Source organism: Bos javanicus, chromosome 13, assembly GCF_032452875.1.
Source record: "Bos javanicus breed banteng chromosome 13, ARS-OSU_banteng_1.0, whole genome shotgun sequence".
Taxonomy (NCBI): Eukaryota; Metazoa; Chordata; class Mammalia; order Artiodactyla; family Bovidae; genus Bos; species Bos javanicus.
The window spans coordinates 16,969,844-16,992,522 of record NC_083880.1 but is presented as its reverse complement, the minus strand read 5'-3'; the positions used below and the strand labels follow the sequence as shown (position 1 = coordinate 16,992,522).

Sequence of the window (22,679 nt, the reverse complement as noted above, 5' to 3'; positions counted from 1 at the left end):
CCTGTGCGGACTGTGGGTCTGCAGACACCCAGGAGCCGGGAAGAGTGAGGGGCAGCTAGGCCATGGGAGCCAGCACAGTGGGGACAGCCCCTGGACTCTCCTCCCTGGGAGTCTGGCGGAGGTGGGGTGGGGCCGTTCCCCTGGGCCCCTCCTCTTCCTTCCTCCTTCATACACTCTTTTTTACCACTGTTCTCGGCCCCCATCAAAATTTCCCAGGTCCCTTCTTTGGCCTGGGAACTCTTCACTGGAGACAAAGCCTAACGTTCTATGATCAGGGAGACAAGGCTTGAAAATGCAGATGCCCAAATACCTGGGGAAGGAAAGGCTGCAGGTGGGATGGGTGAGTTTCCGGGGGAAAGACTGTGAGTTTTCTTCCTATTTGAGTGTTCCTATCCTTATGAGAGGACACGAGAGCCTTCTGCCTATGAATCAGAAAAGAAATCTGGGTGGGGACCCTTTTCTTCCTGCAGAGAAAATATCAGAGGCTGTGCCCTGGGCACTTCCTGCCAAGAGCTTGGGCACAGGGCACCAAAGCCAGGAGAAGGCAGCTCACATCCGGGGAAAACAGAGCCAGAGATGCTGGATCTGGCTCCTCCAGTCCCCCGCCTCCCATCTAAGCTTCACTTTCCTCTTGGTTCTCTAAGCGCAGTCTCAACCAGGAGAACCAGCAGCATCCTTATAACCTGGGCTTCTTGACAGATGGGTCGGTTACTGGGCCCCACCCCAGACTGAATCAGAAACAAGGGCTGAGGCCCAGCGATCCGTATGAGCAGCCCTCCAGCCTCCTCTCCTCTTCTGCCTGCAAGTTGAGTGCCTCTGGCCACAGGACCTCAGATGATTCTGCTAATGGTGACCATCCTAAACTGACGATCAACTGGGGACTAGGGGAGGCCCTGGAGTTTCCTCACAGTTCTAGAAATTAGGGTAGGTTTTTAAAATGCCACTTCGATGCACTAAGAGCTCCTTAGTAGAGAAGAAGTGTTGAATCAATACTCCATTAGACTGAGGACAGAAATGTCAGCTGACACAATTGAAATCTGCTGAACACTGATGACATGACTTAGTTTATGACTCATGTTACACTGGTGACAGGGCCTGGGAACGTATTCTAAATTTCAAATCGCTCCCGACTTTTCCTCCACATCTGCAAACCAGAGGACCATGACCCACCACCCCAGCCCATTCCCCACCAGCAATGCCTGTGATAAGTTAGTGCTTCAGCAAATCCCACTGTCCATGACACTCTTACCTCTTGTGGGAACTTGCCTGGGTTATTTGCTCCCTTCTGCAAGGGACAAGCAGAAGCACTCTGTTATTATATGTTGACATCAATCCTTGTTGGCTGCCTCTGACTGTTGATGAAAGAACAAATGTTCTCAGGGATGTTAAACAGACACCACAAAAATCGGAGAGGGCTGCTCTCTGAAAATGGGAGGGAAACCAGACTGTAAGGAGTCCTGTTTCCTATGCTGCATTATACTCAGAGTGGAGAGTTCAGGCTGCATGAATATGAACTGGTTTTACTCAGCCCTTCTGATACCAAATGTTTGGGTTTTCCACACCAACAGCCATTTGTCCCACTGGATGTCCTGAAGTTCAACTCAGTTCTGAAACTACCTGGGTTTAGCCCATATCCCACAGGTTACGGGCTTAGTCCCTCAAGACTGCCCTGTTTCAGACACCTGTCACAAGTACTGCCCAGGGTACCATTTTCTGTCGCGTTTGGCTGCAAAGTGTGGGGTTCCTCCAACCCCATCCTTTTAGGTTTGATAATTGGCTAGACAGGCTCACAGAAGCCAGAAAAGTATTTACTTTACTGCTACTATGGTGGCTCAGATACTAAAGAAACTTGCCTGCAATGCAGGAGATGCAGGTTTGATCCCTGGGCCAGGAAGAGCCCCTGGAGAAGGGAATGGCTACCCGCCCCAGTATTCTTGCTTGGAGAATTCCATGAACAGAGGAGCCTGGTGGGCTATAATCCACGGGGTTGCAAAGAGTTGGACATGACTGAGCAACTAATGCTAATGTAGAGGATGCAAGTCAGAAGCGGCCAGGCAGAGGAGATGAAGGGGGCAGGGGAGAGGGGAGGGGGGCAGAGAACCTCCAGGCCTCTTTGGGTGCCCCACCCTCCCAGCACCTCCACATGCCCACCATCCAGAAGCTCTCCCAACCCTGCCATGGTGGGGTTTTGACTGAGGTTTCATTTTGTAGGTATGATTAATTAAATCATTGCCCATTGGTGATTGAGCTCCATTTCCAGTCCTCTAATCACACTGGGTCTTTCTGACCACCGGCTCCTATCCCGAAACTATCGAGGGGCTCCTGGCCACTGCTCTTCTAACTAGCATACAAAAGATCACTCCAGAGATTTCAAAGGTTTTAGGAGCTGTGTGCCGAGAACCGGTACAAAAGACCAAAGATTTCTTACTGTATTTCATAGTCACTCAAGTCCATAGAGCAGTAAAGGTGCCAACCAGAAGGACAAAAGGGCTGTCATTGCAAAGTGCACGTCCTCTGGCTTCAGTGACTCAGAGCAGTCTGCATCTGTGATGTGCAGTCCTGTGCACTTTATCTGTGCACTTAGATAAAAATTGCCTTCCGTGGCAGCTCAGACCATGGAGTAAAGTGCACGGCCACCACGCATTATGCTCATGGTGGGAGAAAAGGGCAGAGGGAGCTGATCATGGAATTGAATCTGGGGCTCTCCCAACTGTCCCTCACTTCCTGCTCCTGTGGGCAGACTGACGTCCACACTCACCAGGGCTCACTAGCCTACTCTCTGCTGCTGCTGCTGCTAAGTCGCTTCAGTTGTGTCCAACTCAATTCGACTCCATAGACGGCAGCCCACCAGGCTCCCCGTCCCTGGGATTCTCCAGGCAAGAACACTGGAGTGGGTTGCCATTTCCTTCTCCAATGCATGAAAGTGAAAAGGGAAAGTGAAGTTGCTCAGTCGTGTTCGACTCTTAGCGACTCCATGGACTGCAGCCCACCAGGCTCCTCCATCCATGGGATTATCCAGGCAAGAGTACTGGAGTAGGGTGCCATTGCCTTCTCCGGACTCTCTAGCTGGGTCCATGTAACACTGTCTTTCTAGAAGGCTCCACCAGGGCCCTTGACAGTCTGACCCAATGACCACTTCCTTTTTTCAAAACAGGGTGCGGTGGGGCGGGGGGAGGTGGGGGGGGAGGTGGGGGTGAGGAGGTAGTTAGGACTGTTAAGCAGTAATGGTTCAGATTCTGATTAAGAAAAAAAATTTTAAAAACCACACTACTGGCTTTGACTTTTCCACCTCACCTGGTTGGTAGTTTTCACTACATAGAAATGCCAACTGCTATTTGCATGGATGCTTTAAATATTAGATCAGGAGATTATGCTAACATCTTCAAACTGTAACGTGAAATAGCACTTGTCACAGGAATTAACTCCTACTTGACTGGAAGGATGACCTGCCTTCGAGGCTTTTTGAGTCCATCACATTATAAAGCATTTTCTCAGGTGCTGGTCTCGAAAGCAAACCAGTAACGTGAGGGGCAACGCCCCTCCCCCAATTCTCTGGGTTACAGTTCCGTAAGTCCCACTACCATCATTATTTTTTAACATACTTATTGAGCTGTGTGTGTGGCTGCTCCCTCCAGCCCTCATTTAATTTCAAATCAGTTCAGCCAGCGTTGGAGCCATATCCTGGGCCTGAGGACAAAAAGATTAAAATCCAATAAAGTTCTCCCAACACTTCCAGGGATGAAGCCCCCCGAGCAGCCCGAAGGCTTTGATAAGGGAGTAGATTTTGTTCCCGATCAGGAGTTTCCGCTCAGATGCGTCAGGAGAGGCAGGCCGGGCGTCGGGGAGTTCGGGACTCGGACCCCAGCAGTAGCTGGGAGACCGCCGGCGCCGCCGGCCGGCCGGGAGCGCAAGGGTTAAACGGTTTCCGCGAGGCCCGCCCTGGGGCCGCGCTTCCCGCTCCGCCGCGGTTCCTCCCTCCGCCGGTGACGCGCCGGCCTTTGCCCAAATATGTCCCTTTCCCCTCCCTCGCCCGACACCCGGCGCCCGCAGGCGCCCCCGAGCCACGGGGCTGGCACTCGGACGTCGCTCGGCCTCAGTGTCCCGGGAGCACTTCTCCGCGATGCCCTTCCGAAAAGGTAGGCGGGGTCCCCGCGGAGCGCGCTCGGGCCTGGGCGGGAGACCTGAGCGGCCAGGTGCTCGGGGAGGCCGGTAGGGCTCGGGCACCCGGGCTTCTCGGTGTGCCCGCCGGTCCCGTAATGCCCCTCTCTTTCCGCGCGGCTCCTCCGACCCCGCGTCGCCGCCTCCGGCCACCCTGTGGGCTCACACCGACGTGCCCGAGCCGGTGTGCAGCGTGCGCGGCGGAGGCCGCGCGCAGAGCGTGGGTCGCGGTACTTGGACCAACCCCGATCGTGCCGCAGCAAGTTCTGAGATGCAGGTGGAATCGGATTCTCCCGGCGGGCTGAAGATTTGGGAAGGGAGTGTTCTATGGCGGCCAGAGGTGGCGAGAGGCTCGCAGCGTGGGGTCCCGGCGGCGCGCTCTGGTTGCCGTCCGAGCCTCCCAGAGAGACAGGCGGGGGAGCACGCAGGTGTGAAAGCAGATCCGAGTGGGAGTCCTGCCTCCGGCCTTTTCTACTTACCCTCGGACTCTCGGGAAGTCATTTAGCCGACCGGAGTCTCGGTTTCTTCATCCGCAGTACGAGCGCGTCAGCTGGGACGTGTGGGACTGGTGAGAGGCGCGCGGGGCAGCTGGCAGAGGAGCGGCCCGCCTACCAGGCAAGACCTGCCTCCCTGTGCCCGGCAGCCTGCACGGAGCTTCCCACCGGGCCCACCTTCAGGCCCTGTTCCTCTGCAGAAAAGCCCCAGCTACTCCCATGGCCCATTTTCCTGGCGGGGTGATGAGGCCCTGCTGTGCCCAGGGCGCTGCAGAGCTGGGCCAGGATGCGCCATCCTCAGGTTGGCGCCTTGATGGATGGATGGAGGAGACTCGGTTTACTTTCCAAACAGAGCAGTCTGATTGACTCCTGATTTTTGTATTTCTGTTGCCAAGGGCTCGGGGACCCACTGTCACTCGGACCCAAGGCTTCCCCACGCCCACCTGGGTACCAGTGACCCAGGCCAGCGACTCCCTCTCGAACACCTGGGGACTGAGGACTGGCTGCGTGGCTTCCTCCCGCTGCCTCTACCCACCTTTCTGGCCGTCTCTACACTTCTCTCATCATCTCGATTCATCGTCAGATTAATGCTAGGGTTGCCCCGATTACCCTGTTGGCCTTTGTCCCTTAAACGGAGGTTGCTACGGTGCCACTGTGAGGTCCTGGTTGTGAAGGGGCACGGTCTGCATGCCGGCCTGTGGGGATGTTGAGAAGGTAGGTGGCAGCTCAGTGCGGGGACTGAGGGTTCAATCAGGTCCTTGGCTGATGCTGATGGCGCATGGTCCCAAAGTGGCTGGCTTCAATGGCTCCATTATTCCATATAACAGGGCTGCCATGCCTCTGGGCACTCCCCAGAGTCCCCACCTGACCTCATGTTGCTGCAGCGTGAATGGTCATTTATCTGCTGCATCCGTGTGGTCTCTGGAGGCAGACTCCTGGGAGGCACAGCCGCCATTCACTGGGAGGGAGCCAGCCTTGCGAAGGAGGAGTAGGTCCCTGGGCAGCTGAGCTGATGTTCACGTGTGGAGGTTTCCCTCTGTGACAGCCTCGTTAAGTCACAGCAGACCTCTGTCCTCACGCTGCCCACGGTGTTTTGACTTTTCTCCCTAGTCCGAAGAGAAGAATGTTGCTGCCTGGACAGGCGAACCGTGCCCCTCTGTCCCATGAATGCTGATTCCTGAAGGGTCCAGGGTGTGAGAGATGGCCCTTGTGGCTTTTTCAGCTTTGCTGTGAGCCAGGGCAGGGCTCCGGCGGGCTTGCAGGCCAAGCAGAACTTCTCCACTTGACTGGGTTGGGACCTCCTGTTGAGAAATAAACACAGTGAGTGGAAATTAGGGCCAGACCAGGTACGTTCAGTCCAGTTCGGTGATGAGACATCTGGACCTGTCAGGAGGTGGAAAGGTCAGCCTGTGAGAAGGGCTGCGGCACTCCATCCTGGGAAACATCTCGGGGCTAGAGACTTCTATATATATACATATACACAGAATATATGCATGGTATATATACTGAGACTTCAGTGTGTGTGTGTATGTATGTATGTGTGTGTGTGTGTGTGTGTATATATATACATACATACTCTTTCATACTTTAAAGGGGAGATTCCTTGGTGACTCAAACGGTAGAGTCTGCCCGTAGTGACGGAGACCTGAGTTCAGTCCCTGGGAAATCCCTGGGAAATGACAACCCCCTCCAGTATTCTTGTCTGGAAAATCCCATGGATGGAGGAGCCTGGCAGGCTACAGCCTATAGGGTTGCAAAGAGTCAGACACGACTGAGCATCTTCACTCATTCATACTTCAAAGAATTTGAATCTGAATCTATTAATTATTTTCTTAAAATAACTAAAAAATGGGCAATGAAAAGACTTTGCTTCTCTCCCTGCAAAACAACGAGAAGCCAGATGGAGGGCTCCTTTGTGGCTCACATCCAGAAGGCTAACTGACCGCTGTGTCTCCTAGGCTGTGTTTCTGTGTCTTGCAAGACAGATTCGGGGACCAGCTGGGTCAGAGCCTGGCAGGAAGCACTTGACCCGCTCGTTCCAGGCAAGCTGAGAAGAGCTTAGTGAAGGTCCTATTACAAAGGTGCAGGATAGGGGAGAGAAAAACCACAGTGGGTATTACAGAAGCCCCGGCAGTCCCACCCCAGGACGGGGGCGCTGAAGGTCCAGCAGTCACTGGAGCTGGTGGCTGGATGGGGCCTGCCCCTCTCTGGAGGATGCTGGTGGCTCGTGACCCTGCAGAGACCACTTGCCGCTCCCTCTCTCTGACCCTAGGGCACTGGCAGCAGAGGGCCAGGAAGCTCGTTGTGTGCATGTGGGTCAACTTGTGGGGACCCGAACCTGCTGGGACCTGGCCTTGCCCTTCCTGGCAGTGGGTCTGGGGCGACAAACAGATAGCCACTCAGGCTTTGGTTCTCAGCCTGTGCCTTGCCTCTGGAGGGGCTCGATCGATGGCACTGAATGTAATGCGGACAGAGTTCTGTGACTGCACACCTCTTGCTTGCTTGCTCATTCATGTGCTCCTTCACTCATTCATTCTTTAGATTGAGTGTCTGCTGTGTGCCAGGCATGCTGGAGGTTCTCTACCTGCAGTCACACCCCCCGGGGCGTGATCCACCTGCCGTGATGACAGCAGCAGGAACCATGTAGCCCGAATGGGGTGAACGGTGGGGCTGGGGTGGCGGGCAGAAACCTTCGATGACCTTCCCTGCCGGCTGAGGGGATGACATGCCAGCACCATGTTCATGCTGTTCACGTGTTCACCATGTTCACACCCGCCCTGGCCTCTCTCCTTGGTGGCTCCAGGGTGCCGGTGGCTGTTTTGGGGGAACAGAGTGGGACCCTTGGTTGAACTGCTGGAATCTTGAGATGGGCTAGAGTGACAATGAAACACCCTGATGTGGACCATCGGGGAAAATCGTGAGAACAAAGTGAGTGGCAAAAACTTAGGTGGGAACCCATCACGGCAGGTGGATCACGCCCGGGGGGTGTGACTGCAGGTAGAGAACCTCCAGCGTGCCTGGCGCACAGCAGACGCTCGATCTAAAGAATGAATGAGTGAAGGAGCCTAACCCAAAACTTAGGCGGTGAATCGGGCGATTAAACCTGTGAACCTGGCATGTCCCCCTCTGGAGGACTTTGAAGCCAGGCTGGATGGTGATTTTCTAGGGGGTGGAGGGGTGCTCCATTCCGAGTCTGGGGCTTGGACCAAATTCTTGGGACTCTCTCAGGTGGAGAAGCTGGAAAAATGTCTTTAGATGGTGGAGTCCTAGGTGTTCCTGCACATCCCACCTTCAGAAGGGAAGGGGAGAGAGGGGTGAGTTTCTGATAATAACAGTGAGAAACCAAACTCACACTTAGGGAGCACCTTCCAGTCCTGGGGTGAGAGCTCTGCCTGTGTGCACTTACCCTCTCAACCACCCCAGGACTGTTCCGTCCACTGCAAGGGTGAAGGACAGAGGCTCTGTATGCAGCAGTCAGCTCGGGCACTGAGCAGAGCCGGACCGAGGCTTTGCCTTTCCAGCTCTGCCCGCCATGGTAGGCTAGGCAGGGATGTGTTTGGTACTTTGTGCATCAGGCTGAGACTGCACAGCGTGAAAAGTCTGCAGTTATGGACCAGCAGCGTTTTCCACATTAGACAGGAGCAGAGAGAAACTTAGATGCCTGAATCTTCTGAGTCCTTGAGGGAGGCCCGAGGAGGGCATGGGGCTGCATGTGGAGGCAAGTCGTGTTCTTGTCTCTCCCGTGGCCCCGAGGGCACACCTGTCAGGGGCAGGACTCAGTGCCCTGGTCTGGCCAGATGATTGGCTACAGCTGCCCAGGGAGCCGCCCCGGCCCCTGCTGGGAGTGGAGGCACGGACCAGTGCCACCATCACAGGAGAGGCGGCCCCTGAGGGGTTCCTGCAGGTGAGCTGCGGGCAGTGGGTTTTTGGACCCAAGCTGAGGCCCTCTCCTTCCTTTCTCTCCCAATAGGATTGCAAAAAGCAGACCCTGGCTCTACCCTCCAGAAGGCTGGGCTGGTCCCTCATCCCTCCATCAGCCCCAGTGCTCTGGTGCTGGGCCAGCACCACCCTCTGCGCTGGTGCAGGCAGGCCATGTCGTGGGGCGCTCTCCTCCTCTGGGTCCGGGGCAGCTTGCTGGTCAGGAGGCTCCATCTCAGAGACTCTGCCCCAGAGAAGCACCTGCCAGCGAGGCTGGGCCATCTCGTTTCCTTAAGGGCCTCTGTTCCCACAGGATCCTCTGCTTTGTCCTCCTAGGCCTTCGACCCCTGAGCTGTGCCCCTCTAATGCTTTCCTGTTCCCTTAAAGCATGTCCTCTGCTGTGGTCCATGTCCTCAGCATCCCGTGGTGGCCCCCAGGACCCCCAGGCTCCCACATCTGGGCTCTGCGCCTGCATCTGCTCCCCTGGGAGAGCTAACCGCCCCCTCCTGGGTTGGGGAGGGGGAGATGTACCATCCACACACGTGGATACACACAGGCTTCTGGTCCTGCCTTAAGGCCCTGCTCAAGTTCAAGTCTTCTCTGCCCTGTTTTCCATCTATTCTGTGCAGATCGGGCTCTTGCAGATGCCTACTTGTGCTCAGTTTGCTTGCCCTCGATTTGGGGAGGGTTTGGATCTCATACTTCTATCCAGCCACGTAGTTGCAAGTGCTCCATAAATCCTTGTGCCTGGTTAGTTTGTCCAAAACTCCATTTTCCTCTGCGGTAAGCAGTTGTAGAGCCGAGGTAAGACTGTCAGATTCCCTGATCACTGAAAGATTTACGGCCATGCTCCCATGTGTAATCTAAAAGAAAGACAACACCAAGCCATAAATGTAAGCAAGGCAGACACACGTGATTCTGACAATGGTCCCTATTTTTTTATGCTTCTGGGTGAAACAGTAGGTCCTTAACAACAGCACCTGATGCTGTGCGCCTGTGTGGTCTGCACCTTGGTGGGTTCAGACCTGGGGGCCCCATGCAGGTAGACGCTCTTTTCTTCTCCGTATGGAGCTAAAAGTGCCCATTGCTCACATGTGCTCAGGATTTGTGGATCCGTGAAGTGTCCAAGCCTCCGGCACCCCACCCACCCCCAACCCTCCCCTGCAGGGGACATGAGTCTCTCCTTGAACTTCACAGGGTTTTCCCAGGGCAGGCCTGCCTGAGCCATCACCTGTCTCCCAGTACCCAGCTCCTTTGTGGGTGGCCTTCCTGTTTCCTCCTGATCTCCAATGGGTCCCGGGAGGTGCGGACAGCCCTCGGCCTCAGCTGACCATTTGGAACCAAGGAGGTGGCACCCTGAGATTGCTCCAGCTCCAGACCAGGGACCGATGTTCCCCCCGGCTTGGACGCTCGTCACACACACTTCCTGCTCTGTCTGCCCCTTGGAGCTCCTTTAGCTAAGCTGGGCTGTGGGAGGCGGGGGGTGGGGGGGGGCGCCCACTGGACTGTGTCCTCCAGGGACTCTGTCCTGGGCACCCTGGACAGCCTCTCCCAGCAGCTCCAGGGGACAGGTTGAAGTCTTAGGAGAGTGGCAACTGAAGGTGTCCTGGGTGCCAGGGAGAAGCACATCCTTATCCCACTGGCCTGAGATGGCCCGTCTGGATACTGGCTGCATCTGTGTCCAGGGACTGAGCAGGGGGACCCAGCCGGGGTGGGGGGCATGTCGAAGCTCTGGGCAGGGGCCAGGCAGGCGATGTGTGAGCAACAGGAGGGTGTGGGACTGTCTGGCCCTGGCTGCCCCTGCTGGGATGGGCAGGGGCACTGACGCTCTTGAGGGAACAAACGTGTTCTTTCCAAGGACTGACTACTGCTTTGGTGTTTTGACTGTGGGCTTGACCTGCTGAACCTAGAGTAGGGTTCAGGGAGGCCTCCCCCTGAGGCTGCTTGGGCTCATCCAGAGGCCTGGGGACCTGGGCCAGTGCAGTCAGAGGGAGAGCAAGGTTCCATCAGCCCGTGGGGGTGGACAGGAGCTTAGCGAGGTGCAGGAAGAGAGAGGGAGAAAGACCCGAGCAGGACCCTGGGGAAGGCCGGCCCCTGGCACCCCGGCCCCAGGATGGCAGGGGCAGCAGACCCGAGCAGAACCCCCGGGAAGGCCCGGCCCCTGGCACCATGGCCCCAGGACAGCAGGGGCAGCAGACCCAAGCAGAACCCCGAGGAAGGCCTGGCCCCTGGCACCACGGCCCCAGGACGGCAGGGGCAGCAGACCCGAGCAGAACCCTGGGGAAGGCTGGCCCCTGGCACCACGGTCCGAGGACGGCAGGTGCTGGCCGGGGACGGGGCTCCAGGGGCACCGTCTGTCTTATTTCTGGCCACACACTTGGGTTGTGCTTAGCTGCTCAGTCATATCTGACTCTTTGCAACCCCATGGACAGTAGCCCGCCAGGTTCCTCTGTCCATGGGGATTCTCCAGGCAAGAACACTGGAGTGGGTTGCTTTGCTTTCCTCCAGGGGATCTTCCCAACCCAGGGATTGAACCCAGGTCTTCTGCATTGCAGGCAGATTTCTTTACCAGCTGAGCCACCATGGAAGCCCATACTTGGGTTAACTGGGGGCTTTTTAAACAAGTCTGATGTGCCAGAAATTTTGATTTAATGGTACTGGGTTGATGCCTGGACAGAAAGATTCATGAAACAGTCTCATCCTTAGCATACAGGTACACGGTGACATTTCCAGTCAGTTCCATTTCATTAACAAGGAGGCTGGTCAGGCTTCAGCAAACTCACTTCAAGGCCATGAACAAGGAGAGCCCAGCACTCCTAAGAACGCTCTCGTTGCACCTCAGGGACCAGGAAGCCCTCACGGCGCCTCCAGACTTCTTGCCGCTTGGGCTCTGGGTGTGACTGAGGGTCTCCGGCAGGTCTTGGGGTGCAAGGGACCTTCCCAAACTCAGTAGGGTGGGGGGCTTTGTGCATCTGCCTCAAAGGAGGGAGGCCTCCACCATGCAGCCATCCATCTGCAAGGGCCACCTTTCTCTGGGGAAACATCAGAAAACAGATGTTTGGGGAACACGAGGAAAGAGAGGGTTACAGCTGAGGAACGTGGGAGAAAAGGCAGGAGACGCACTGGGAGGCTGGATGGGCTGCCTCAGACGACCCTGACCCCGTGAGGTTACTTCAGTCGCCTCCAGAAGTCCTTCGATTGCACGGCACATGTCTGTCCTTTGCCTCGTGGAGCAGGACTGGGTGAGGCGCCAAGGGTGCAGCAGGGAACTGGCCAGACGCCTGTCCTCGTGGGCTTCCATTCTGACGGGGAGACAGACGGTAACAGGCGAGTCAGTGAGCACAGCGCCTGTCCACGGGGTATCCGCGCTGGGTAGAAAAATAATGCAAGAAAGACGAGGGAAGGCGGTATGGGGCGGGGGAGGCGCTGCTGTTTGCAATAGATGGTCACCGAAGGGACATTTGAGCAGGGACCGAAGGGAGTGGGGAGTGAACCACGTGGTTTCTTAGGAGAGTGTCTGGCAGGGAGGTGTGTAGATGCAAAGGCCCTGCGGCTGTTGTGGGCTGAGTTTGGAGGTGGGAGGGGCTGATGTAGGGTGGGTGTGGATCACGGTTCAGAAGGGGTGGGTGGGTGGTACGGGCCCTCAAGGCCATTATAAGGCCTTGGCCTCCTCCCTGCAATGGGATGGGAGGCCCTGGGAGGGACTTGGTGGAGGGCAGGCACAAATCAACTATATTATAAAACCCTCAGGCTGGCACATGGCTGCCCTCCTGGGACCAGACTGTAGGTGATGTATTCAGGAGGTAGAGATGGCAGGTCTATGGATGGATCGGATGTGGAGGGAGAGAGAGTTGGGGCGGCTCCCACGACTGCCCCCGGCTGACCTGTGGACATGCTGGGCACGTTACTGTTAACAGTTGCATGGTCAGCAGAGGGGGCAGGTCACAGCGGGGCTGGGGGGCTCAGTGATTGCTGAGTAACCGTGAGAGGATTCAGGAGGATTGGGACTTGGCAAGCGGACATCTGCAGAGATCCAGTTTGCTCTGGGCTGATCTCCAGACAGACACTTTTTGTAAGAAGAAACTGGCTTTCAAGTCAAATCAGCATTGACCGTTGTTTTTATTTAAAAAGTATTTATTTGGCTGCATCGGATTTTAGTTGTGTCACGCAGGATCTTTCATTGCAGCACACGAACTCTTTAGTTGCGGCGCGCAGGTTTAGTTGCCCTGCGGCATTTGGAATCTTCGGTACCTGCTGTTGTTCGGTCCCATAGTCGTGTCTGACTCTGCAACCCCATGGACTGCAGTACGCCAAGCTTCCCTATCCTTCACTCTCTCCTGGAGCTTGCTCAAATTCAAGTCCATTGTGTTGGTGATGCCATCCAACTATCTCATTATCTGCTGCCCTCTTCTCCTGCCTTCAATCTTTCCCAGCATCAGGGTTTTTCTAATGAGTCAGCTCTTCGCATCAGGTAGCCAAAGTATTGGAGCTTCAGCTTCAGCATCAGTCCTCCCCGTGAATATTCGGGTTGATTTCATTTAGGATTGACTGGTTTGATCTCCTTGCTGTCCAGGGGATTCTCAAGAGTCTTTGCCAGTCTTCTAGTTCCCTGACCAGAGTCGAGTCCGTGTCCCTGAGATATCCCCATTTTAGCATTGACAGTCCCCAGAGTCAGCTGCCTCCTCATCCCAAGCAAACTGGTATGGTGGATACCTGACCCACCTTCCGCCAGCCCTCGTGCCTTGGACTTGATGACCCCTGGATGCCCTCTTGTTGGAGAAGTAGGTTTGAAAACTTCCATATTGGAGCAACAAATAGAATCCAAGTTATTTTTATGGCCCTCGGTTACAGGCTGGAAAGTATGGAAGATAAGTTTCAAAGCAATTCTGTCAGCAGACACAGTAGAAAATCAGAACAAGAATGTTATCAGCAACTTGCTGTAATAACAGCAAAGGAATCTGAATCTGCAAATTGCCTGGCTTCTGCGTGAAAAACCTAAAACTCAAATGTCATCCCTTTTTCACGAAAGTGAGTCAGTCAGCATTCACTTTACCATGAGTCATGATGTCATGACATCATTTCCCAGACGTAAAAATGGGGAACGAAGCACGGGACCCACTTCAAGCTGAAATCATGTTTGGTGCAAATCCCAGATGATATAAAAGCTTTTTTGAATAAAGTCATTTGAATGCAGGGAAAGGTCATGTGGTCACTGGCTGCTCTAGAGGAAATTGGTTTCTTCATGTTATAAAACTTCTACAGATTTCATTTGTGCATGGCTCCCAATATGTAATTCGGGGCATGACGGCAAACCGGTCATCCGCACTCCAGGAGCACCAGCTGTGCCAGGCAAGCGGGGTGGCCTGTGTGTCTCTGTGGCTGTGTTCCTTTCTCTGGCTGCTGTTAGAAATAACCAAAGAGCCTGGGAAAACCTTTTAAAAATCAGCCAGTGTGTAATGGGATGAAGGAGAAAAAGAAATTCCTCCTCTTCACTGCTCAGGAAAATGCAGGTGAAGAGCGTGGTGGAAGGCACCGTTTTCCCCTTCTTTGCTGACAGACAGGAAGGCTGGCATGGCGTGCTGGGTAGAACAAGGACCACAAGGGTGGTCTCTGACATACTGCTGGAGGGTGAGTGAGCTGGCAGAGGGCCTGGGAGGCAGTCTGGGGCTGTCTTATAAAGTGGACACCCACACATCCTGTCACCAGGTCATTCTTGGGTGTGTCACCGAGACACACTCCTGGACAGCTGGTGTCCACTGAGACTCTGTTAGGAAGCCCTTTAAACACCCCGAAAGCACATGAACAGAAGCATGAGTTCATTCTTGGTGTAGCCCCATAGTGGAGTATTCTGTGGCCGTCTGAATGAGCTACACTCTGAAGACAGCTACACTCAGTATTGCCCATGACTATTAAAAAAAAAACCCTCAAAACATTGGATACAGATGCTTTAAAAAAATAAAACACAAAATCTAAGCAATATGCTTTTTTAAAACTTCATTCCCTTTTATAGCTTTTTTTTTTTTTTTTAATAATTAATTTGGCTGCGCTGGATCTTAGTCGCAGCATGTGGGATCCTCGTTTTGGCATGGGGATCTAGTTCCCTGCCCAGGGATGGAACCCGGGCCCCCTGAGTTGGGAGTTCGATGCTTAGCCACTGGACCACCAGGGAAGTCCTACAGTTGCTTGGTTTTAAATGGGTGAATTATGTCTCAAGACAGCCGTTCCAAAAACCAAACAAAAAGAATTCATCGTCTTCATGGCAGCTGCTTTCTCAGCCTTCAAGAAGCAAGGTTTTGTCTCCACTTCCTGGATGAGAAGAAAGAAAGATTTCACAGACCCTGCCGAGGTGACGGATGACCAGGAGGAACAGCCGAGGCTGGTGCTGGGTTCCAGTCTCCGTCTGGACTTCTGCCCGCCCGCCACATCTTTCTGCTTCTTCCGAGGGTGCCAGGTTCTGGGCAGTGGTGACATGGACCTTGGCCTGGGGGTGCCCCAGGCGACCTCAGGGGGCGTGGGAGAGCATACTGGGTGGGCAGGAGGGACTTGATTCCAGTCCTGTGATGTCTCTCTCTGTCGGGGTCCCTTCATCTCTCAGGACTTTTGTTCTCTTCTATAAAAGGAGGAATTGGCTGGGTCATCTCTTGCAGCAAGTGCACTGTGTGATTCTAATGATCCTCTTTCATCTCTCATGCTGTTAGGGTTGGTTTCTTCAATATGCATTTGAGTTTTAGTCCCCAAAGGGCTACAGTAATGATTCCTACGTTACCTGGTAATACATGTAGTATATTTAGTTATCTCGATGGGTATCCCGAAGGTCTTTCAGTTTCCATTAACCTCTCTTCTTCATCCCCTCTACAAAGTGTGCGTCACACTAAGAGCTGGTATATAGGCAACTTGGACAAATCAAAACAGGACAGTCTCTCCTGCTCCGAAGTGTCATCTTGTCCTAATCTGGGGATCCATACGCCTGACGTCTTTGGTGATTACAAAAATGTGGTTTACACCAAGACCTAAGTGAATCTTTTCTATTACTGGCTTACATTTTATGTGTTTTTAAGCTGAGGTGTAACATATATACGAGAAGTGTTCAAATCTCGATCGGTCTGTACACATCTATTGGTGTTGAATTCACTAAGACATTAGGAGCAATTCTTTACTTTGCAAGATCTAGCCCTTTCTCTCTCTCCAGAGGTAATAGTGGTTCCTGTGCCATGATGTGTGTTCACTCCATTTCCCCAGCTGGACCGTAAGCTCCTGGGCAGTGTCCCCTTGTCCAGCCTTGGGCCTGATATGATTGATAGCCATATACTGAATTAACTAAAGAATTAGTAGGAACATTAATACTTCAGGCCTCAAAGGATATCACTCTCTGACTTGAGGGTCTTTCTTTCTTCTTGATTAACTTATTAATGGAATCGTCTCCCAGCCCCTGACAGTGATCGCACAGAAGGTCCACACAGAGGAGCCTGACCTTCACGGGAAGGAACACAAGGCTGCTGAGCCAGCGCTGTGTCCAGAGCCTCCGGGCTTTGTAGCCCCCTGGCTTGGGAGCCCGCAGCCCCTCAGCCTCCGTGTGTTGTTGATGCTGTAACACCGCTCTGATGACTTCTCTGAGGGGCATTTCCGTAGGTTTTATTCTGCCTTTACCTCTTCTTCATTGCTCTGTCTGGTTAACAAGTCAAATGCCTCTTTTTCAGAGGGTGACCAGTTTGAGTTAGACACAGTCCTCTTCAAGCTGCTTAGATTGAAGTCCTAAGTTATTCCAGCCAGGACACCTGCTGTCCCATTCACACAGGGTGTCTGGGGGGTTGTGCAGAATGAATCAGAACCCCTGAGAGGAGGGCCCTGGAACCCCTGAGAGGAGGGCCCTGGAACATGAGATAACAGAGTTCAGGCCGCCCTGGGTCTCCTCCCAAAGGCTTGAGAACCACGGCAGCAAGTGTGTGATGAATGAATGACACAGGCCTGGCCGACCTCCTGTAATGAAGGAGACATAAAATGCTTAAATGACAGCAGAAATGTGTCCCAGCACAACTGGCCAAAGGGGGGACTTTGGTTTCAGGAGACCTTTGCAGTGACCCTGTGTGCGTCTTAATTATCAATGTCCACATCACTCTTTGATCTGCACCTGCCCTCCTCAGAGTCCGTTATAAAGAGGCCCCCTCTGAGCACGTGGGCCTCCCTGGGGGGACACCGCCCTGCTGAGAAGGCGGCCTGGGAGCAGATGGAAACCTTTCTGCAGCGAACGTTGGACAAAACACCTGGGATTCGTTTGCCCCAGACGTGTCCCTTTCACTGCGTGTGTATTTTATTTGTGTGTCTACACGAACATAAGATATTTGATTTACGTTTGATGACTCAGAAAATAGTTCTCAGGTCCACGAGCATTCATTGCATGTGTCAGCAATGAGTGATACTCCTTGCCTGGAGGAAGTTTTCCATTTCTGTCTGTATCGCTTTCTACTTTAAAAAATGTTAAGCATTTAGCAAAGTTGCAGGCACAGCACAGGGGATGACCCGCATTGCCTGGATTCCCCAGCAGTTGTTGCATTTTAATGTGTATTGTCTCAGGGTGTTTTGTTGTTGTTGAAACATTTGAGACTTCATTGCAGACATCTTAACACTTCATCCCTGAATACTTTAGCGTGTTCCTCCCCAAATCAAGAATGTTCTCTTAAATTATCCACATGGATTTGAGGATTTCTACAATGATGATCGCATGTGTTAGAATCCAGTCCTGACCTGATGGATTTTAACGCTCAAAACGCCCCAGATTTAACAGACACCCTTTCAAGTCAGCTGCCATGTCTTTTTGACATGTTCCCTTTGCCTTTTGAGCTCTTCTTTATTTTTCTGGCACCACTAGGTGCTTTCATCCTGTCTCAGCCTTGGGATCAGCGGCTGCTCCAAAGAGCCCTGGTTTCTTTCACTGGAGGATGGTGGTTATAAGTCAGACCTGGGCTCTGGTTTGATTTTTGCTCATGGGCTACCATTGTTTCTGGGGACTTTTCAGTGGATAGAGCTAGGAAACATGCTTTAAAAAAATATAAATTCATACTGCTCTCATTCTGGCCCAATACCAGATAGCTTTTCCTTTCCTTTCTCCCAATTTTGCATATTTACCTTTTATATTTTCCCCAGGAATCTTTTTTTTTTTTTTTTTTTTTAATTTTGGGGCTTCCCTGGCAGTCCAGTGATAAGACTCCATACTTCCACTGCAGGGGGCATGGGTTTGATCCTGTCAGGAAACTAAGATCCCAGAAGCTGCACAGTGAGCCATTTTTTTTTTTTTTAATCTTCACTCTCCTTTACTCCTGGTATTATTAATTTGGTATCCAAAATTCCTTGTGCTGAATATCTGATTCCCCATGAGCCATGGCATTGAGTGGATCATAAATTCAGTGCACAGGTGGGGGCTGATCGTCCTATCTTCTGGGGCCTTAAAAAATATCTGCAGACAGGAGGTCTGAAGGAGACCACAAGCAAGAATACTTCGGTTCCTTCTGTATCTGCCAGTTACTTCACAATGCATGTGTTTTACTTTAACAGAATTTTTACCGTAAAGTTCAGGGGATGGGGTGTGGCACTCCCGCACCTGCTGTCTGAGTGCTCCCAACTCCTCTGGGCAACAGGCCTGCTCCTCCACGGCCACAAGCAGATAAGCAACATGCAGCTCGGACTACCAGGCATTTAAAGGAGGAGAAAGGAAATGAAAGAAAAATGTTCGATGAAGATTGCCTCTCCCCTCATAAAAAGATCAGTAGAAGGAAAAAAAGTTTAAATGACGAACAGACATATACCCACAAAGATATGAGACTCAAAAGGCTGCCAGGCAGTGAACTAAGGAAGGGATGAGGGTCTGGGGGCTTCAGAATGAAGGAAAGGTCGGTGAAGAAGCACTGTCTCCCATAAACAGGACCCCTTCTGATGTGAATTTCTCTTATAAAAAGGGTAACTTTTCCTCTGCGGTCTATCTAAAATAACCAGCTCAAAATAATCCTTAAGCCAGGAGGCATATTTTAGGGTGGCAGGCTCTGCCGCCCTCGATACACCTCCTGGAGCCAGGCTGCGGGGATGGAGGTGGCCCAGGGGCTGGGGGAGAAAGAGGGGCAGGCAGAAGGCAGGTGTCCACGGGGCCTCCGCCGTGGGAGGCCAGGCAGGAGCCTGCAGGTGGAGCCCTGCCCCAGCGGCCGCCGCCTCGCCCTCCCTGGGTTGACGATGGGCATGCAGGTCAGCTGGGCCCGGCTGCCCGGGGAGAGGTCACCCCGGGACAAGAGGCGGCGGCGGCGGCGGCGGCGGCGGGAGGGGCAGGAAGGGGCGGGGCGGGGCCCGGTGGTTCGGGCGGGGTCGAGCGCGCGGATGGGCGCGCGGATTGGCTGCCTGCGCGGAGCACGGATGGATCAGCGCGCGCCCTGCCTCGCCCTGGTGCGCCGCACGCCGCGTTCACGTGGCTCCGCCCCACCCGGCTCAGCTGCACGGGTCCTGCACGTGGGCGCGGCGTGGCGTGCAGTCCGCGGTACCGGCAGGCGCCGCGTTCGAGTTCCGCGCCTAGCCTTCCCGCGGCCTGGTTTCATGTTCCGGCCTAGGGTTCTTTCCGAGAAGGCCCGGGAGTGGCCGTATTTTGTTTAAAGCGCCAGAGGAACTAGGGCGGCAGGTGGTTTGCCATTCGGGCGGGGCCGGGAGGGCGCGGCGCAGAAGAGGAAGGGGATCGGGGAGGCATTAAAAAGAGCCCGGACGGGGAGATTGCGTAATCCCGTGCAGTGTTTTTATCTTCGGGAAGTAAACAGTGCAAGTGTCTGCGTTTTGTTTTCCTGCCCGGCCGAAAGATATACCAAAAGATGTACCAAATTGATCGTGGACGCGGTGTTCCGTGTGACACGGTGTAAACAACTTGCACAGCCTCCCCTGGAGGGCGCCTCCACAGGGTCGGGGGCTTCAGTGGCCCCAGGAAACCGCGGCCACCTTCTGCGTGCGAGCTCTCCCAGCCCCCATGGGTTGAGGCTTAGGTGTCTCAAGCTTCGACCCCTATCTGAACAACTCTTTCCCCAGCCCCTCACCCTCACTCAGAGCCTAGAATGAGTTGGGTCTGTGGAGCTCTGGAGTTAACTTTCGAGAGTGACTCAGCTAGTGGAGGGTCAGGAAACCAAGTCACATGAGGAGTGGTTGAAGAATTGGGGTGTTTAGCCCAGACAGGTCCCTGGGGCACACAAGCGCAGCTACAAATATGTGAAGGACTCTTGGATTGCTCAGGTACCGTGCTGCCTGAGGGGACAGAACGGGGATGTTTATGGCAGGTGAATTTCAGGTCAATTACGAAGAAGGGGCAGCAAAGAACCTTGCTGGAGTTTTATCCAGGAACCTGGTACAGATAGGTGTTGACTTGTTTCAGTAGGAAAATGGTGGCGCTTAGATTCAAACTCTGATCTGCCAGATTCCAGAGCCTTTTCATTTTTCATGATGCATCTGTTTTAATGCAATGGGTTACTTTGTGGGTAATGACAGTGCCAAAGTGTTTCTGCAATGATGGAGTGCATTGGACTGGAAGGTTCAGCCAGGTCTGTTAAGCCGTGTCACTGATTTCTGTATCTGATGGAGAACGATCTTGTCCTGGGCCAAACAAGGATACCAGGGCTACCTTGGAAGGAAGGGATTTCCCCCCCCCCCCCCCATTTCACCAGCAAGTCAGATTTTCCACCAGGGCACATGTCTGCTCCGTTGGCCCTGCAAGTGCTCTCACCTGTTGAAACAGTCCTGGCTTTGAGTTTAACAAATGAGGTAACAGGGTCCAGTTGTCATCAGTCTTTGTTACAACCTCCCAGCCCATTTTTTGCATCTGACACTCTGCTCCTTGTGCACTCCACCTGTCTAGACTCAGGTACACGCAGGACTAACAGTAAGAGCTGAGGTCTGGGGGAGCAAGTAGGACTGAGTATGTCAGCCCTACAGGCAGCATGAGTCACAGTGCCATGAAAAGTCAGGAGGGGAGGGCCCAGGCTGGTTGGATTTCAGTCTGTGGCCCCTAGGGCCTCAAGAGTTCACACTTTTAAGCCTCTAGAGAAGATGCATAGAGGAAGTGGCCCTCTTTGAGGTCTTGGATTCACTTTATGAGTTAATATCTTCAAGCTTTCTGAAAAGCTGAGCACTTAAGGAGTCATTCTTTGTCTCCACTGTATATATTGTTCAGTATTTCTCATGTTAGCACCCCTGGGAGGAAGGTAGGGTATGAAATGCATGTAACATAGGAGGCAGAATCTGGTTTTTCTTGGATCTCTAGTGAACCTGATTGCAATTTCTTATAAAAATAACCCAGGGAGAAAATAACCAGGCAGAGCCCTCTTCCCCTAGAGGAATTTGCCTGCGGCTGCATCCACCCTGCACACAGTTTTTAGACCTCCAGATGGCTGTTGCTGAATGTCCACTCTTCTTCCTTTCAGTAAGTTTGCTGATTATTCATCCTTAACCTCCTGGGTCCTCCCGTCTCCAGGTACCAAGACATTGGCCATCTCCCAGGCAGCCCAGTCCAGCCCTGAACAGCACCACAGAGAGTGAAATATGTCTGCCTGCCTCCTTCTGACCTCTTTCTCCCTGGGTTACTTCCTATCTCTCAAGTCCTCTCCTGCACTCTTATTTTATCTACTATTTATTTCTGTGTACTCTGGTTACTGTGCATGGGCTTTCTCTAGTTGTGGCAAGCGAGGGGCTGCTCTGCAGTTGCAGTGCTTGGCCTTCTCATTGCAGTGGCTTCTCCTGTTTCAACTCACCCTCTAGAGCACCGGCTCCATAGTGCTGATGCACAGGCTTCATTGCCCCGCGGTATATGGAATCTTCATGGACCTGGGAACAAACCTGTGTCCCTTGCATCAGCAGGTGAACTCTCAACCACCAGACCACCAGGGAAGTCCCCATGGACATCATCCTAAAGGGATAGTGTTGCAAAAAGCCAATTCTGACTCCATGTTGGAACTGTTTCTTTGATTTGCTTTTCGTTGCTTTTGTTGTTATAATCATACGGAATGGCCTGCCTCAGAGTATCCTGCCTCTCTGCCTGACTGTTAAAGTGCCTTTGTTCAGAACCCTGTCCACCTGTGGCTGGCAGGAAGGAAGAAATTAATACATCCCTTGCCTGAGGCTTGCCATTCTAGGAGATATTTGCAAGCTTAATGGCCTTCTTATTTTGCTTCCTCATTTCCTGGGATCTCTGGTCTATAAAAGAACCTGGAATACAGGCGCCGCCCCCCCCCCCCCCCCACCCAGCCCCCCCAGTCATCAGATGGTTATTTTGAGGTACTAGCTTGCCATCTTCTCGGTCAGCTGGCTACCCATTCAAGTGTCTCCCTTGCCTCAACTCCTCATCTCTTGGATTCCTTGGCCCATCATGCAGCAAGCAGAGAGAGCTGCTGCTGCTGCTGCTAAGTCGCTTCAGTCGTGTCCGACTCTGTGTGACCCCATAGACGGCAGTCCACCAGGCTCCTCTGTCTCTGGGATTCTCCAGGCAAGAACACTGGAGTGGGTTGCCATTTCCTTCTCCAATGCATGAAAGTGAAAAGTGAAAGTGAAGTCGCTCAGTCGTGTCCAACTCTTCACAACCCCATGGACTGTAGCCTACCAGGCTCCTCTGTCCATGGGATTTTGCAGGCCAAGAGTACTGGAGTGGGTTGCCATTTCCTTCTCCGAGAGAGAGCTAGCACTCGGTAACAATAGTAGCTTGGTTTGCATTTTTACTGATGAACATTCTAGGGTTAGGGTGGGGGCAAAGGTTGAATCACATCCTTCTTTTCCCAGCTTGCCCCCTTCTCACCCTAGCCTACTCACCCTGAAGGACCGCTGGGGTGGGGACTATGAGGTCCCCATTTCTGCTCCTGCTTACTGAGCCAAGGTTCCGCTCCCCAGCCAGCTGTCTTTCACTGTTCACTTACAATTCATTCAATAAGAGATTCCGTCAGTGAGATCAAAGCCTCAGACTTTGTGCTGGAGGCAGAGGTGGGATGTTGCTGCAGGCTCTGGAGGCTCGCATCCTGGGTTCACACACCAGCTGCGTGGCCTTGGGGAAGTTCCTTCCTCTCTGCCTGGGTTTCCTCACCTGTCAGCCTTGTGGGGTGGTTGTGAGGA

The 22,679-nt window shown here is 53.3% G+C and overlaps 1 protein-coding gene across 3 annotated transcripts in view; it reads left to right on the top strand.

Annotated features, from left to right (window-relative positions):
• The first annotated feature begins 3,878 nt into the window (after window positions 1-3,878).
• PFKFB3 (6-phosphofructo-2-kinase/fructose-2,6-biphosphatase 3) overlaps window positions 3,879-22,679 on the top strand; it is a 273,656-nt gene continuing 254,855 nt past the window's right edge. The window contains exon 1 of one of the 3 annotated variants that reach the window (XM_061435770.1): window positions 3,879-4,136. In XM_061435770.1, coding sequence (XP_061291754.1) covers window positions 4,121-4,136 — 16 coding nt within the window. In that variant the 5' untranslated portion in view covers window positions 3,879-4,120. Of the gene's footprint in view, window positions 4,137-20,668; window positions 21,004-22,679 lie in introns of those variants that run through there. The other 2 variants (XM_061435768.1, XM_061435762.1) reach the window with 2 other exon arrangements.